The sequence below is a fragment of the Mesocricetus auratus genome, unplaced genomic scaffold (assembly GCF_017639785.1).
Source record: "Mesocricetus auratus isolate SY011 unplaced genomic scaffold, BCM_Maur_2.0 Super-Scaffold_100015, whole genome shotgun sequence".
Lineage (NCBI taxonomy): Eukaryota > Metazoa > Chordata > Mammalia > Rodentia > Cricetidae > Mesocricetus > Mesocricetus auratus.
Window position 1 is genome coordinate 64,534,084 of NW_024429198.1, and position 18,138 is coordinate 64,552,221.

Below are 18,138 nucleotides of genomic sequence, written 5' to 3' on the forward strand. Positions count from 1 at the left end.
TCAAGGACTTAATGCTGCTATCTTAAGACTCTCCGGGCATTCAAGAGAAAGGACCAAGAGGCAGCTGACGGCAAAAGAGACCCTGCGGAAGAAAAGAGGGAGGGAGAACGTGGGTCTACAATGCAGCTGTCAAAGAAGGGTCTTTCAGGACCAGCAGGTCTCACCGGGAATATGCAGACATGCTTTCTGACACTCCCCGACAGTAGGTGAGCTCCAGACCCACATCCAAGTGTTACTTCTTGATATGAGCTGTATCAGTCTGCCCCTCACTCCAACCCCAAAGCTATGGGCACAAATTCTCCTGCTTTTCCTTCTTATACCTTAGCCTGTGTGGGGAGTTGGGGCTAGGGAAACTTCAATCATCCTCTCGTCCACTCCCCTCTCCAGATTTTATCCTTAAGAAACTAGAGGCCAACAACTCAGGCTTTGTCCTCTCTTGTCATTTTAAAAAAATTAAAGGTTTCTTTTTATTTTATATGCATGAGTGTTTTGTTGACAAGTATGTCTGTGCACAACATGTGTGCTCGGCCTGTAGAAGCCAGAAGAGGGCATCAGATCTCCTGGAACTGGAGTTACAAACAGTTGTTAGCTGCCACGTGGGTGCTGGAAATTGAGCCCAGGTCACCTTCAAGAGCAGACAGTGCTCTTAACCACTGAGCCATCTATCTCTCCAGGTCATAATAAAACAAAACTCAAATTTGTGTCTAATCCCATTGTTAAGTGAGGGTTCTGAGTTATAATCACCTGTTTTATTCCACAATTTCTCCAAATATGTAGAACATGGATCCTAATCTGAAAAAGAAATGTTCTGAATAGTTTTAAAAAATAGTATAAAAAGATGCCAGGTTGCGGTGATCCCAGCACTCGGGAGGCAGAGGCAGACAAATTTCTGAGTTCTAGGCCAGCCTGGTCTACACAATGAGTTCCAGGGCAGCCAGGGCTACACATAGAAACCACGTCTTAAAAAAAAAACCAAGATCCAAACCAAAACAAAAAAGTATATAAAGGTCTTTTTAATTTGTCATGAATCACTTTTCAAATTATTTTACATTATTACTCTATGCCTGGTAAAACCAGTCTCTCCTGGTAAAAACCAACAAAGGCCATCACATACCTGCTCATCCTTCGAATTCTCTGTCTCTGCTCCCTCCTTGAATTTGGCCAGCGCATTCTTGAGGTCCTGGGATGTGTAGGTGTTGGTGTTGATGTCCAGCCTGTCCACACAGAAACTGAGAGTCAGAAGGCACCCACTTCTCCATGACAGACGCTGCTGCCGATGGCTGGCTGCCAGAGTTTTCACTCACTTAGTGCATTGTCACACCTCTGCCACAGGGCAGCCAGGACCCAACAGGACAACTGTACTTGAAGTCAAAATGGGGTTCTTTCACGAGACAGAAGGAATAGTGGCCTACACTCGACCAAAGGCTTTTAGCCAGTTGCTCGGTCAGAAGTCAGTCTGTGCCGCTGTCTTCTGAGCCTGTGTCCCATCAGAGCCTCTGGGGACAAGGGATTCAGACACAGGGGTAACAGGCACCCCATCTATAACCCTCTGGGGAGCAGAGCAGGGACCCAATACCTCCAAAATGTCCCAGACGTGATTTGACAAGCCAGCTTGTCTTAGATAATGAAATGGATGGATTCACACATTAACACCAACGTCTGAGCACAGAGGCAGTGCATGTCAGTCCAACAGAGGAACAGATTTGAGAAGCCCAGGAGGAAAATCACCAACCACCTCCAGTCCTCTCCAAGAGGATGGAGTAAAGGAACCAACATGGCAGTGGTCTCAAGAACCTAGGGAGAGGACAGCAGTTTTCTCCCAAACTCCTGGGGTGGTCAGTTTCAGCCAGGCACCCTGACGGGAGAGCGCCTCTTTGGTGGCAACACAGTGAGGTCCCAGCCTGAGGCCTCAGCTCAGTCCGTGTACAAAGCCCAGAGCAGGAAAGATGCAGACAAATTCAAGTGAGCTGGCATTTAGCCGGACTGTCCAGCTGCGGTTGGCCTAAAGACACAGCCGGACACTTTATTGGTTGAGAAGTGGAGCAGGCCCACATTTCAGTTCTTAACACACAAGTACCCAAAGTCATGTTCACGTACCCAAACTCTGAAAAGCCACTTGTTGCTTCTCTTTCAACTCAGTCTAGTGATGTTCCAGTCTCATACGCGTCAAGTTTCCCCTGAGACCTCACATGCCAATCAAAGACTCACAATTTTATGCCACATGCAGTCCACACTCAAAATTCACACCATTCACAGCAGTTACCACAGTTCTGACGGGGCAAGGACCAAGGAGTAGTTTTTTAGGAAACGGTTCTACTAGAAACACAAGACCAAATATAACTGGAAATATTCCAGACACCGAGTTGTGGTTTAATATATTTTGTCTTGTAGGATTTAAAACCAGCCCCTTTTACAGAATGCTATGGTGACCCCCAAGACAGTCACAGTCTCTCCTGCTATTTTTCTGGTTTACCAACAAAGAAACAAAGAAACAAATAACAAGCAAATGATTTAACCTCATAAAAAATCATTTAGACTTTAAAAATGGGATCAGGTGGAATTTTTAAAAATGTTCCTAGAGTGACTAAAAAACTCAAATTTATGAAATAGTTGATAAAAAATTTCCTCTGGATTGTACAAGAAGGGAGGCAGGGATCCCTGACACGGGACGCTGCAGGGTTAGTCAGACTCTGCTTCTTTCTTTTCTACTTGTGAGGCCGAACTCTGGTTTCCCACCTCTCCATCTAATTTTTTCCTGTTTACATTGCCATTTGCTCCACTGCGATTCTGTCCTTACCATAGTGCTAGCACTGTTCTGCTCCTGTTGTTGGTTTTGGGGGGCAGGGTCTCACTTGTCTCAATCATGCTGCGAAGTTCTGAGTATAACCTTGAACCTCTAACTTCCCGCTTCCTCCTGGTTTCATGCTGTACCAGGCAAGTACTCTACCAACTGAACTATATTCCCAGCCCCACAGGTATCTAACACTGTTCATTAAAACTATCAGTGATTGATAATCAAGCCCGATGGATTCCCCACTAACTTCATGTCCCTCTATCAGCAGCAGCATTTGATGGCATTCCCCTCTTCCAACTCCTGGCTTGTCACTATGCTCACCTGGCTGGACATTCCTCCTCCATCTCTTTACCATGCCTTTTCTCTTACCTGGAACCCTATATGCTGGAATGCCTCACAGTTCAGTCCTGAACAACCTCCTTTTCCTATCTCTAAGGTGAGACATAAAATATTCATCTGACACTGATGTCCACACTAATATCTTTAGTTCAAACCCCTCTCCTCAAACAGCAGGATCTTACACAACTACCTGCTGGGATTATTATTGATTTTCATCAATAATTTTCAACTTTATTTCATCAGGAGGGGGAGGGTGCTGAAGGAGACTGCTGTGGGGGGCACATGTCAGGGGCAGGCAGCCTGGCACAGGAGAATCTCCTGGGAGTCTATGAGAGGACCCCAGCTTTGACTCCCAGCAGTAGTGGGCAGGTAGCCTGGACTGGCCGTCTCCTATGACCAGATTAGAGTTCAGGATCCTGTGGAGGAGGAGGAGGAGGAGGAGGAGGAGGAGGAGGAGGAGGAGGAGGAGGAGGAGAAAAAAGAGGAGGAGCCAGAGGAGTCAAGGACACCATGGGAAGGCTCACACAATCAACTAACCTGGCCTCATGGGGCTCACAGAGACGGAACCAACAACCAGGGAGCCTGCATGGGACTGACCTAGGGACTCCTAACAGTGGGAACAGGAGCTGTCACTGACTCTTTTACTAGCTTTTGGGATCCTACTTACACTGCATCACCTTGCCCAGCATTAACATATGGGGAGGTGCTTAGCCTCCCTACAATTTGATAGGTCATGTTTTATTGATACTCATAGGAGACCTACCTTTTCCTGGATGGAGATGGAAGTGGGGATTGGGGTGGGGGATGGAGATGGGGGAAGGCTGCAGCTGATGTAAAATGAACAGACAGGGATTTAGCATATCTGAGTGTATCTATAAAGACATTTCTAGTGGCAATTAGATCATGAGGCCTCTGTCCTAACCAAGGGTTCACAATAAAAGGGCATTTGGGGGGGGGGTGATGGAGATAGAAGGTAGATCCTAGTTCAAGAAAGAGTAGGTCACTGTGAGGGAGGTGTGTCCTAGGAGCAACATCTTCCTGTATCTGCCTCCTGTCCTCCAAGATGTGAATTACTTTGCTCTGCCACGCCTGCCTCATCACAATGGTGTGACACTTCTGAAACTTGAAGCCCAGATAAGTAATTCCTTAGGTTATTTCTATCAGTGTGTACTCACAGCAAAGGGAAGCTAACGTGTGAATTAACTGATGTATCTTTGGTTTCAGAGGTCTTTTCCAAAAAAAAAAATCCAGCTATATTTATTTATTTATGGTCCAGGTGTGGTTCCGTGGCTTGTATGCGGCAGTCAGAGGACAACTTGCAGGACTCAGTTCTGGTTCTTTGTGTTCACCATGTTGGTCCGGGGATAAAACTCTGGTTTTCAGACTTGGCAGCACATACCTTTGCCCTCTGAGTCAGTCAGCTAGCCCATCCAAGTGAGTCTCCGATATTTAATACATACCTCACGCTTATTTGATTAAAAAAATATCGCTCACAATACTTGTCTCTAAAAATATGGTCCAACTGCAACTTTTCTATTTCAAAAATACCCCCTAAGCACTCAGCAGCTCAAACCCCACAACGAAGGCTTATTCCAAACCTTCTCCACTCTTCAACATACTTCAAGCTAACTCTCTAAATTCACTCACTCCACATCATGACGCCCTGGACTCGGTCACTACGGTGTCTCGTCTGCTCCTACTGACACGGTGTCCTGGTGGCTTCTGCTGCTTCTTCCCTAGTTTCAATCTCTTATCCAGACACTACCGTTATTCTGTTAAGATGCACTAAGACACTCTCCTGCCTGCCATGCTCGGGCCCTTTCTACGGCACTGGAAGGTGGATGGAGAACATTCGGGATCTTCCGCTAACAGGCCACACAGTGTCCCGCCCCACACCTCCCTCTTCACTCTCACCTCCCATCAGCCTCCCAGCTTCCCTTCCTCTCTAACCACCTGAATCATTTCCTGTTTCTCAAACTTGACAAAGCCTGGGGCTCTGCTGTTTGTTCCATCTGCTTGAAATGCTGTAACCCCCAAACTTACAAACGTGCACTGGGAATTTAAATTCTCCTTCTCTAGCTTTCAGTTCAAATATGTTGATGAGGTCTTCCTTCCCAAATCATCCTATCTAACATGGTCTCCTGCAGAGACTCATTATCTCGGCCCATTTCTTCCCTAGAACTTATTATAATTATAATTATCTCGCTCATATGTTTTATTTTCTTGGTTTTCGGCCTGTCAATTTCCACAAGGCCTCCACTCACCTCGTGGAGGCTACCGCTGGTCTGTTTTGTTTCTTACTATTTTCCCAATGTCTGTCACACCGGCATTCAGTAGGTCTTCCTGGAATGAACTAGCACAGCAGATAAACAACCTGTCCTTGGCTCAACTCTTCAACCACTGCACCATACCGCACCGCACCGCACCGTACCACACCGCGGCATGGCAAAGGTCTGATCCAAGAAGGCACAGCTCAGATGGGAGTAGAGCCTGTCCTTACTCCTCTGACACAGAAGGAAGTTCCAAAGAAGATTCCAGGGCACAGAGATACTTTTTCTATGAAGAGGTTGACAGGATGTAGAATAAAACTTTTATGCCTAAAATTGTATTTGAAGTCAGGCAGTGTGCCAAGAGGACCTTCTGAGACAGCCCTAAGGCAGGGTCTCTGCCCCAGGCTTAGAACCCACAGGCATTGTAGCTCTAAGTAGCAACATGACCAGCAGACTAGCTTGGAGCTTGGCTCCCTGTGTCTCTCCAGCCCAGTGGTTCACTGACTCATCTCAACAAGCAGATAGAAAGCTGCAAGCCTTGTCTTCCCCGGCACACTAACCAGAAAACCAAAACATTGCTTATTTCAGGATGCTGGCTCTTAAGCCCTAAGACTCTGTCCCCAGGCCACTGCTCCAGAGCCTGGAAGAGGGTGTGAAATGGAGTTAGAGGAGGCTGGGGTGAAGCTCTGTCCAGACGGGCTGCAGCAGTTGAGAGAGAAAAGGAAGCGTCCAGAGTATCCTGGGGGCCGTTCTAGGGCAAAGCTCTCGGAAACAGTCCAGAGAAAAGCAAAGGGGAAAAAGAGGGGACAGATATCCCTCCTCCTTACGGTGTCTCTACAGACGACACAGAGAGCTTTGGCTCTAAACCAGTGGTTCTCGACCCTCCCGATGCGGTTACCCTTTAACACAGTTCCTCATGTTGCGGTGACCCCCAACCATAAAACTGTTTTGCTGCTACTTCATAACTGTAGTTTTGCTCATGTTGTGAATCACAACGTAAATATCTGATATGTGAGCCCTGTGAATGGGTCAACACCCCCTCCCTGCAAAGGGTAGAGACCTGCTCTGAGAGGAACAGAGACAAACTTGTGAGGACACCTACTGACGACCGCCGTCAGGGGTGGCAGTGGGGTACACAAAACAACAAACCAACAGCTCTCGTTTAATCAAGCTCCTAGGCCAATGTTCCTAAAGCGAGGAGGAGGTAGGACTTTTCATTAAATGAGAAGTGGACCAGATGTGAGAGAAGAGTTCCAAGTGCCTTGATGCACTTAAGGAAGTGGGCACGAATGCTCCCTGGAGCTGGGAAAGGCCAGCAGGTTTACACGACGGCATCTGATTACTCTTCTACGGCCGTGAGGAAGGGAAAATTGTATGATTTGGGCCACTGCAAGTATAAGCCTACGTGAAAAGACAGGGAAGAACCTTCCTAGTCTGGGGTGATGACAAATGCCTCCATGTCAATGTAATTTAGAATCTTCTCACTACAAAAACTGTCTAGATCTGCCTACACACCTTTGTGGGGTTTGTAGGTAGCATTTGAATAAACGGGCGCATGGATCAGCTAAAAGGCCTTTTGGTCAGGTATGTCAAGGAAAGGTCTTAGAGCTGGATGGCTCAACGGTTAAGAGAGTTCGCTGCTCTTCCAGAGGACCTGAGTTCAGTTCCCAGCCAGCACCCAAGTTGGGTGTCTCACAACCACTTGCGACTCTAGTTCTAAAACATACGACACCCTCTTCTGGCCTCTGCAGGCACCTCCCACACACACTTGGCACATACAAACACACACAGAGCACAATTTTTTTTTTAATGAAACAAAAAGAAAAAAAGAGCAGGACAGTAGTGTCACAAGCCTTTAATCCCAGCATTTGAAGGGGGGCAGAGGCAGGAGGATCTCTGTGAGTTTGAGGCCAGCCTGGTCTACAGAGCAAGTTCCAGGACAGCCAAGGCTATACAGAGAAACACTGTCCCCCCCCCCCCCCAAAAAAGGAAGAGTCAGATCTCTAATGTCCCTTTATAGCTTATATTTAATTATAAAATTGTTTAAACTAGCAATAATCAAAGAGAAACTGAATAGGACCTATTTAACCTACAATTACTTCCAAATAATTTACATGTTTCAGAACAGGGTTCACAAACTACCTGTAATAACCATTTAATATTTTAAACTTTGTGGTTATCTCAACTTTACCACTATAGCAAGAAAGCAGCCATAGATGGTATGTAGACAAATGAACATCTGAATTTGACATGATTTCCACAATCATGAAATATTCTTCTTGGTTTTTCTAACTATTAAAATAGGAACCAACTTAGTCATTGGCCATACCCAAACAGGCAGCAGTTCCAACATGCATATCGTATGCGTCTGGTCTCTGTGTTAATATGCTATACACACATACTGAGGGGCCTAGAAACCTCAGCCACCCCGTGCCCAAGTTTCCTTTCCTCTCTTTCAGGAAACACCAAGCAAGAAAAACCTTGTTAACTCATGGCAATTAACAGGAAAAATAGAAACTGCTAATTCTCTAAAATCAAATCATTCAAACTGGTTATTAAAAAGTTAGGAAACCCAGAGACAGTGGGAATATGGTAGCTTCTATTCACATACTACGAGAAAACCTATTTTAACACTGACTAATGAGAGGAAAAGTTAATCTGAATTAAAGACTTCTAAAGGCAATTTTATTGTTCACCAAGGAAGTATCACCAAAAGGCAGAAGGCCTAACAGGCTTGCTTTAATGAACAGATGACTCATTGGTAATCAGCGCATTAATTGTTGGGATTCAAATGAGTGCTCTTAAAGGCTGGGGGAGCAACTTCACTTTTAAGCATTAAGAGGTTAAGCATTCCCCTATAGCATCTATTTTCTTTCTAAGATATTTTTTCCCCAGAGACTGTGGAAGTAAACGGCCATAAAACCCTCACAGTTTTATCACAAATTCTACACTGTTGGTATTCAAATAAAAATTGTAACACACATAAGCCAGTCATGGTGCGGGCCTTTACTCCTAGCCTTCAGGAGACAAAGGCAAATCTCTGAGTTCAAGGCCAACCTGGTCTGTAGAGCAAGTTCCAGGACAGGCAGGACTAAATAGAGAAACCCTGTCTCAAACAAACAAACAAACAAATTCACACTCATGAATTGGGTAACATTGCTAGTATTTCCAAATCGGTGTCATCACTAAGCCTCCTAGTCCCTAGGACCAATACCTTTTGCCTTTTTTTAATCCTTTCAAATTAGTTTGGAATTTGTCTTCTTGTTGGAGTTTCACCTCTCTTGCTCCAGTCTGTAGATTCAATCTCACATGGGATCCTGCAGGAACAGCCTGACCTGAAAGTAAAGGAGAGGAAAGTTACGAGGGGTACAGGACCTTGGCAGGACAGTGGGTAGAACGGCTGGCTAACACACAACAGGACTGAGCAGTTCCTGAAGATTAGACACCGTGTCCAGTTTACCTCCACGACCCAACTCTTCTCTGCGCCCGGCTCCCACAGACTCTTTTTACTGCTCTCCGCAGAATCTGTCAGTCATTAGGGCGAGGTGGTCAAAAGGACCCACAATCTTAAGATCAACTGTGATAATGAAGTCTACTTCGTACCTTTCTGAGAGTATGGCTAATAAGTTTTGTTGTTGCAGGCACTGGGTAAATAGTGGATGACTCCTCATCGCCATCAAGACACGGTGACATTACTGTATTCCCTGTAACACCTTTCTGCCACCTCCCTTAAAAGCTCCATGGCATTCGGGATATCCCAGAATGCTAGCAAGCTGTGTAGCTCATCCCCCTCATTTTAAAAACAGGCTCTTTTGCATCTCTTTCCCCTGATCACAGGAACTATATTTCTTCCTTTTGGATTTTCCCAGCCAGTATGCTAGAGCTTGGTACATAAAATATGTGGTTCATAATACTCATGAATAAGAAAAGGAAGCCAACGGGTGTGGTGACTTACAACTTTCATCCCAGCACTCTGGAGGCAGAGGCAGGCAGATCTCTGAGTTCAAGGACAACCTGGTTGTCCAGGGCTACACAGAGAAACCCTGCAGCAAGATATAGCAGACAAGGAAGCAGGCAGCAGAGCTAAGAGATACAGAAAAACTACGTCTACTTATCTCAGAGGAGCGGATCCATCAGCTAGGGGAACAAGTGTTGTAAATGGATGGGCTAAGTGTGCACAATGCACAAAAGTACCCATAGATAGTTTATAAGCAACTGTGCCAACATCATGTACTACAAATAGAACATTATACTTCTTCATTCAATCATTCTGAGAAAATGCATTTACCGGGTAACTCTTATATACCAGACCACCATCGTAGTTTCTAGGAACATAAAAATGATTTTTCTTTAGATTCTAGGAATAAAGAAAATGACTTTAAAACTATATATGTGCCCTCAACGTGTAATCTAGCTAGCCTAAAACTTAATATGTAGCCCAAGCTAGACTTGAACTCTTGATCCTCTTGCCTGAGCTTCCTAAGTTCTGGAATTACAGGCATGCACCAAAACATCCAGGACAAAGATTACTGTCAATAGCTACAGGATTGAACAATTCATAGAAGAGTTTTTTGGAGACTGGAAATTTGAAGCAAAAATGATGCTTCTAAAACAGGGAATGGTGGCACCTACTTCTAATCCTGGCATCCAGGAGATAAAGGCATGAGATGAATGACAACTTTTCTTTTTAAAAAAAGATTAATTCTGACACTTGGACTTTGCCTTTGCAGAGGATGCTCCTGTGTATTGGCACTGAGTTTGATTCAAGAACACTGAAATGGAAAGCAGGCCTGGTAGTAACGCCTCTAATCCCAATGTTTAGAGCCTGAGGCAAGAGGATTTTTATTTTGAGGCTAGCCTGGGTACTCAGTATGAGGGCAACCCGAGACCTTAGAAAACATGACAATCTGAAGAAATTCTTTGTAAGAAAAACATAGCAAAGCTCTCTCAGTATGATCACACAAACCCAGAGACTAAAAGAGTACTGATGCAGCCAGAGTTCGAGCGTTCTCAATGCCAGCAGGGCTACAGGTAGCTTCTTGAGTTACTATAATCACTCTGTTGTCTGCAACCAAGGAACTAGCAAACACCACCCTGCCATTCCACTGCGAGAGGAGCTCTGCAGCTCTGGCTAAAACACACAGAGCCCACGGTACATCTAACGACCTGCTCTAAGGACAAAAGTCGGAACATGGGCATTCTTTCTAACAAACTGTGGCTAGGATCCACACTGGGTCAAATGGACCCTGTGTGCAAAGACTTAGTCTCAGGAACCATGCACCTTTCAAGGGAAAGGCTGGCCCCCACCCAGCACTGGGAAGTCACGGGATTCATCACGAGGCCTGGTTTCTCTTCCTGGAACAGAGAAATAAAACTAATGATCTGAGCGTGATTGCACATACCTGTAATCCCAGCTCTTGTGAGGCAGAGGCAGAATTGCCACAAGTCCCAGGCCAGCCTGGGCTACACAGTGAGTTCTGGCCAGAGGGTACTTCACCCAGAGAGATCTCAAACTAACAAAACAAACAGAACAGCCCCTTCTGGGTACATATTACAGAGATCTGAAACTCACAAAACAGCAGTTCATTCCAGCTGTGACCTACCCAGACCACCTGTGATATAAACATCTGCTTTGCTATCTCCAAAACCTGTCCAGTTTTTCTGCTGTATCTGTCTGTCTACCCTGTGTCTCTCCTTTCTCTCCCTCCCTCCCTCCCTTAGTTTAATGCTATATAGCTCTGGATGTCTTAGAACACACTATGTAAACCAGACTGGCCTCACACTCAGATTCACCTGCCTCCTGCCTCCTGCCTCCTGAGTGCCAGGGTTAAATGTATGCGCACCATCTTGCCTGGGTGATAAGTCTAATAAGATTTATTTGTTTTTTGTTTGTTTATTTATTTAGTGTTTCAAGACAGGGTTTCTCTGTATAGCCATGGCTGATCTGGAACTCTCTGTAGATCAGGCTGGCCTTAAACTCAGAGATCCACCTGCCAAGTGAGCATTAAGATTTAAGGTGTGCACCACCACCACTGCCCGGCTAATAAAAAATTCTTTAAAAGGAAAAGAAAATTTAAAATCCAAGAATAAAACCAAATTGATTGCTTGTCTAGACTCTCACCATTTTTCATCTGGACACTATGATAACTTTCCAACAGGCTGGCCACACCCCACACCACGTGTGTGTGTGTGTGTGTGTGTGTGTGTGTGTGTGTGTGTGTGTGTGTGTGTGTAGACAGAGGACAGAGGAAGAGGGACAAAGAGGGCGGGAGAGGAAAGGAGTTGAGAGAGAGAATGAGTATGAGTATAATCTCTGCTTCAAACCTTCTATTCTACCCTAGTCAGGGAGGTCTGCCAGTGAAGTCCTCACCAGCCCTGTCCACCCCTTGTCCCCATGCTTCGCTCCATGAGAGAATGTGTCCCCAGTAGAGGGCCATGTTACCTGCTGGTCTCCTTGCCTAGAATGCTGCACCTAGTGCTGGCCTCCATCCATCTCACTCTCCATCCAAGCTGAGGGACACTCACCTGCTCTGAGCCAAAATCGGTTTCCTCAGGCCAGATCTGTCTGTCCAAGGGTTTCATAGCACCACAACCATATTTATAGGTTTTTAAAGTTTATCTAATTATATGTTCACCATTTTCTTCCTAGGAATTACCTCATGGCTCAGTATATGCTGAATGGTCAATGATTATTTTTTTGAGTAAAAATTTTAATACAGAAAGAGAAATCTTTGTTGACTGAGAGCTTTCAATTAGAGCAGATTCATGACAATTAGTCATGTTAAAAGTTATTTTTATTAATAAAGTACTAATGTTTATAATAACAATAGTGATAGTTTAAGATTTCTAATTTTGGTCTCAGAAATGGGATAACCAAAGAACATGAATATACAAGCTTCAGAAATAACAGGCGGAAGAGAATAGGGTCTTATGTGAATAATTATTTTATTTGGAGAAAATTCCAAAATTGCTCTTTTCACATGAGCCGCCACAGGGGGCAAGCAGAAGCATAATAGCATTGACTCAAAATACAGGTTAAGCTCAGTTAGTCTGTGAAACCAGTTGCAGCAGCAGTCGCAGGGGCAACAGAAAATACAGCATTTCAAATGTTTCCACCCTGCTGGGAAAAATGCCAAGCTGGAGTGTGATCTGACCTGCATCTCCTAGCTTCTCTAAAGGAAGAAAAAAAAATAGCAAACAAACTAACCAGCCTCCAAAATACTGGGAAAGAGCAGAGAAGTTACAAGACAGCCAGAAAAAGAAAGAGGAGTTGCATGATGGTAAGACAAGAGACAGAGACTGGGGATCTCAAACCGTACAAGCACCCCGAAGCCTACGGAGGGGCTGTTACCCACCACCGAGTCTTTGGAGATGGATCCCAGTTGTATTACCTGGGTCCACAGAGACTGCATTCTAAAGAAAGTACCGCATGCTTTACCTCCCAAGACTGTCAACGCGCTCCGCCACCAGGACCCAGGCACAAGGCCCCTGCTCCTCCCATCTGCCTGTTATTCTGTACCCTGTGGCCCCACACGTCTGCCTAACTAACAGCAGAGTGTACTTTCCAGGGGACTCAGCTAACAAGGTGCCACCAGACATGCTGCTCGGAATAGGCTTTTGTCCCTTGGGTGTCTGTCATCACTGTGAGGAACCTCGTCACCCTGGATGATAGCTGCAGCTTAGAGGTGGGTCACACTAAGTCCCCAGTATAGTCAATCATATATAATAACCCAAGTTACAATTGTTTCCCTTCTTTTCATGTGCATATGTGTGTGGTGTGTATATCCATATATGCATGTTCACAGAAGTGTGGGCTCCCATGTGTGGAAGTCCAAGGCTAATATCAGGACTCTTCCTAACTCATTTTTCCACTTTGATCTTTAAGACAGGGTCTCTCAATAAAACCCAGAACTCACTAATAAGGATTGTCTCGTTAGCTAGCTTAGCCTGGAAATCCCTGCATATTTTGAGCTGACTCAAAATGGCCTTTTGGAACTTCAAAACCTGAATGACATACTTCCTTCAGCGAGGCACATTTCCTGAGGAGGACAGCCCATCCAAGCCGCTTCGGCCAGTCTCCCGCTGCCACGGCTGGGATTGCAGAGGAACCACCACGCTCACCCTCATTTCTGTGGATTCTGGGGAGCAGACTCTGGCCCTCCTGCTCGTGTAGCCATCTCTCCAGCCCCAAGAGTAGTAATTACTTTGCTGCTCAAAATGTTTCAGTTTTACCAATTAGGAGGAGTCCTTTGGTTGGCTCTTACATTATTTTAACAAGTAACTAATTCCTCAATGCCAGTTTCTTTTTCAAAGAGTTCCTTACTTTCTGATTTCTCAGCAAGTTCCATGCTCACCTTATAGTTTCTTTTTCTCAGACCTCATTTGTGGGAGCACCAGACCTTGAGCAGAGACCCACTTCCCCTTCTGCCTGGGAGTAGGCAGCTGTAGACAATGTTTAGTAAAAACATGTTTACTAAAAACGATACAATAAGTTCCTGGAAAAGGCCTTCCCACGGAAACCGCCCTGACCTCGACCTTGTCCAGAGACTAACCGCACCTTCAAAACCCACACGCATCCACCTCTGGTGGAGAGCTGAACCAGCCAGGAGAGAGGAGAGAGCAGAAGCTTCTCTGGTGGGAGCTTTTCTTAGGAGGCTTTCTTGAACCTTTTTGGAGCCTGTTTAAAGTTTTCTTTATATCGTTAAACAAGTCTCTGTGTTGTCAATCCCCGACACCCTCCGCACGTTCTAGGACACAGGCCGAGAAGCAGACATGACAATTGGAGGTCCCACCGAGATCGTGAAAGCAAGGAAGTGAGAAGCCCATTTGGGTCCCCGAAAGGTGCATCAGGCATGTCGACCCCAATACTACTCCGGATACTAGGAATGCTCACCGTGATAAAGATGATCCAACCATTGCTGAACACTCAGGTAAGGGAAATATGGGCGTTGGTGAGGATTCCCCCCCCATATTAATGCCAGTTAGTCATTCCAGCTCCCTGTTCATCAATTTTTATAACACCAATAATACATTGGAAGCGGCTGCTGCCAATGAGATTAAAAAGTCAGAAACTAGACATTCTGAGTTTCCCCCTCCTAAGCCTGATACCAGGGTCAGGAAGTAGGGGAATCCAAGAGATTCCCAGCGGCATACGCCTTTAATCCCAACACACCTTTATACAAGTTCCAGGACAGCCTCCAAACAATACAGAGAAACCCTGACTCAAAAAAAAAAATTTTGGTAACAGTAAAGAGGTACTGGTATTAAGTAAAGAAAAAGAAAAAGACAAAGGTATATGGAATGGAAAATTTTGTTTACATTTAAGTTCTATTTTGTGAGTCATCTCTAAAAACTTTTGGCCAAAAGCCTGGCCTCTCCACCTTGCATCTACAGAATTACAAGGAGTAGGTACGGCTGTACCCCATGACTGTAGCTCAAATGGAGAAATGATAAAAACATATAGGACTTTTTAACCTTTTTAGTTCAAGGATTGGCTGGAGTTGTTCTTTTATATAGATTTCAATTAAAGAAGCTTCATTTCTACAGACTAAGTATGACCTAGGGAAAAAGGATGACTGAAAGATGCATGTATGTTCTGAATGTATGGTGTGGCCACACCGGTATGTATGAAATGTGATTGTGAATGCGTGAGTGTGAACTGCTTATATGATTAAAAGGATACTTAAATCCCTTCAAAAAATAGTTAAGAAGCTACCTAGATTGCTTTATATATAGCCAAGAGGAACTGATCCAGCCAGTCTGTTAATGTTTTAACAGAAAAATTTAAGATGCAAATGAGGCCTTGTCAGCTAGTGAGAGCTCTACAGGTTAGATTGGGAAAGACTGCTCACAGACTTCAAATAATTTTCAAAAGTTATTTGGACACCGTATAGTTTACAATCTTTGAGTGAGTTTCAGAAGTTTTGGGGAAATATTTAATGGATATGTCCTTTTTTTTTTTTTTTTTTTTTTTTGGTTTTCACGAGACAGGGTTTCTCTGTGTTGTTTTGGAGGCTATCGGTCCAGCCCGGCCTCGAACTCACAGAGATCCGCCTACCTCTGCCTCCCGAGTGCTGGGATTAGATATGTCCTTTTTAATGGGCATCTACAAATAATCTAAGTAATAATCCCAATTTACCTAGATAGGTAACCAAGGAGGGTAGACAAATCCTTCTACTGTTATGGTCCAGCTTCAACAGTTCAAAAAAATTTTTTTAGAAAATAAAAAAGGGGGAATAATGCCCCCAGTCCCCACATGACTCATCAAATAATACACTCCTCATTTAAAAATTTTATAATGAGAAAGCCAGTGAGCTTCAGACAGATTCTGGCATGATGGAACTTGAGCAACCATTGCTCAGGTCAAATGGAGACATCCATACACTAGACAGTGGAGAAGACCCTAATTTGGGGTCGAGGGCATGTTTGTGTTTTCTTGCAGGAAAAGAATAAAGCTTCGGCAGCTGTCAGACCATTTAGTGAGATACATGGAGCAGAGAAAAACTGGACCTGAAACCATGGAAGCCTACCTAAGCCAGTTTGAGTGAGATCTCCTAAATCAGTGTTCTTGACCCTTGATGTCATCGAATCTACAGCCCAAGAAAGAAAGAAAACAGTCGGTTCCAGATTTCCAGTTTCTCAACAGACCTGCTGCATCAACCTTCCGGACCCATGAGTTTTCATCGTGAAGCCAACAGAGAAAAAAGGACCCATTTAAAGCATTTGGACATTGGTATGGACTGTGATTGAGTGGCAAAAGCCTCTTTTCAAGATTTGAACAGGACATGGTCACTTGAAATATCAGACTTAGTGGTTCCTGTTTCTGGAATCACGACTAGGCCAGTGTATTTTTCTGGAGAAATGCAACTTGTCCTAATGCGACAACTATTGTTCATATTTTTCGTAATGCTACATGTGTAACATCAATGATTGTACCTAATGTATCTGTGCAAGTGCACTTTCTAAATGCTTTCCTGAGCAGATCTTGAAACGATTGGAAACTTTATCAAATTGTAAATGTAAATCACATGCGGGTTACCCTTGTAACAGATGAAGGCTGGTAGAATGTTATGGCACAGATCTGGTGATGGGTATGGTGATGGAGAGGCGCTATGTCGATGGGGGTCCTGGAAATGGTGGCAGTGGCAGTAGGCATTCTGGCTTTATGCCGAGCTCAAACGTGCCTTGTTCCAGAGGCAAGAGATCCGTAACCAAGTATTGCTTAGCTCAGCCCATGGCAATCCCGATAGCCATGAAGGTTGGTTACAGATGATTTAAGGTTGGGGTGTCTCCGACGACGGCCAACCTGTGGGGAAGACCCCTCCCACCTAAGACAGGGGTTCAAGGTCCCCCAAAGATGGGAAAGGGAGGGTGACCCTACTTGACCTAAGCCAGGAGTGCCTCATTTGAAAATAAAAAGGGGTGAATTGTGGGAACACCAGACCTTGAGCAGAGACCCACTTCCCCTTCTGCCTGGGAGTAGGCAGCTGTAAGACAATGTTTAGTAAAAACATGTTTACTAAAAATGATACAATAAGTTCCTGGGAAAGGCCTTCCCACGGAAACCGCCCTGACCTCGACCTTGTCCAAAGACTAACCACACCTTCAAAACCCACACGCATCCACCTCTGGTGGAGAGCTGAACCAGCCAGGAGAGAGGAGAGAGCAGAAGCTTCTCTGGTGGGAGCTTTTCTTAGGAGGTTTTCTTGAACCTTTTTGGAGCCTGTTTAAAGTTTTCTTTATATCGTTAAACAAGTCTCTTTGTTGTCAATCCCCGACACCCTCCGCACGTTCTCGGACACAGGCCAAGAAGCAGACATGACACTCACTTTTTATTGGAAAGTAGTGTTTAGAAACCAAGATTACTGTCAAAGTTGTTCATTCCTACTAGGGAGCCATTGCTTTTATCACCTGAGGGGACACAGATCCCTCATCTCATCTTTGTATAAAGTACACACACACACACACACACACACACACACACTTCTATTTCTGCTTATCTGTGTGTATATGCTTTTGTGACAGGGTCTCATGTAGACCAGGCTGAGGATGACTTGAGCTCTGGATCCTCCTGCCTCCCTGTCTGAGTGCTGAGGTTACAGGTATGGGCCACCATATCTGTTTTATGTAGCGCTGGGGACTGAACCTGGTGCTTCATGCGAGGCAAACGCTCTGCCAGCCCTTATCTGTATGTATTTTGAAACTTGTAAACTTCTACAGATACTACAGACTCCAATCTAACATAACAGAATCAACTGTCTTCTCACTTTCCTTATCTGCAACCATTTCTGCAACCCTGAAAAACCTGACTCTCATTATCTATGATATTTTTACAATATATCTAACTCTACAATGTAAAGCAATTCGTTTCAAAAATGCCAACACATCGGCTAGCAATAGAGCTCAGTGAATAAAGAAACTTGCCCCAACTCTCACAAACCTGGGTTTAATCCCTGGGTCCCAGATGGTGGAAGAGGAGAACCACCTCCTACAGTTATCCTCTGACCTCCATACATGAACCATGACGTGTGCACCTCCTGTGCACACACATACACCAATAAAATGCTGTAAACAAAACTTTCATGCCAATCAATATCTTTATGAAAAACACATCTATCAAACTAGACCTAGCATTAATGCACAGCACTTTTGTCACTGGCTTTCTTCACGAAGTCTCTGGGGTCGTTTCTTCCCAACCCTCTCTGGCATTGTTGTATCACTAGATTTGTAATAGTT

At 44.7% G+C, this 18,138-nt stretch overlaps 1 protein-coding gene across 4 annotated transcripts in view; it reads right to left on the reverse strand.

Annotated features, from left to right (window-relative positions):
- Nucleotides 1–18,138, reverse strand: part of Sil1 (SIL1 nucleotide exchange factor) — a 224,476-nt gene that overhangs the window by 68,387 nt on the left and 137,951 nt on the right. For all 4 annotated transcript variants that reach the window (XM_040758095.1, XM_040758093.1, XM_040758094.1 and 1 more), the window contains 2 exons: nucleotides 8,618–8,738; nucleotides 1,115–1,214 (listed from right to left, as the gene is read on the reverse strand). In XM_040758095.1, the coding sequence (XP_040614029.1) occupies nucleotides 1,115–1,214; nucleotides 8,618–8,738 (221 nt within the window). The remainder of the gene's footprint in view (nucleotides 1–1,114; nucleotides 1,215–8,617; nucleotides 8,739–18,138) is intronic.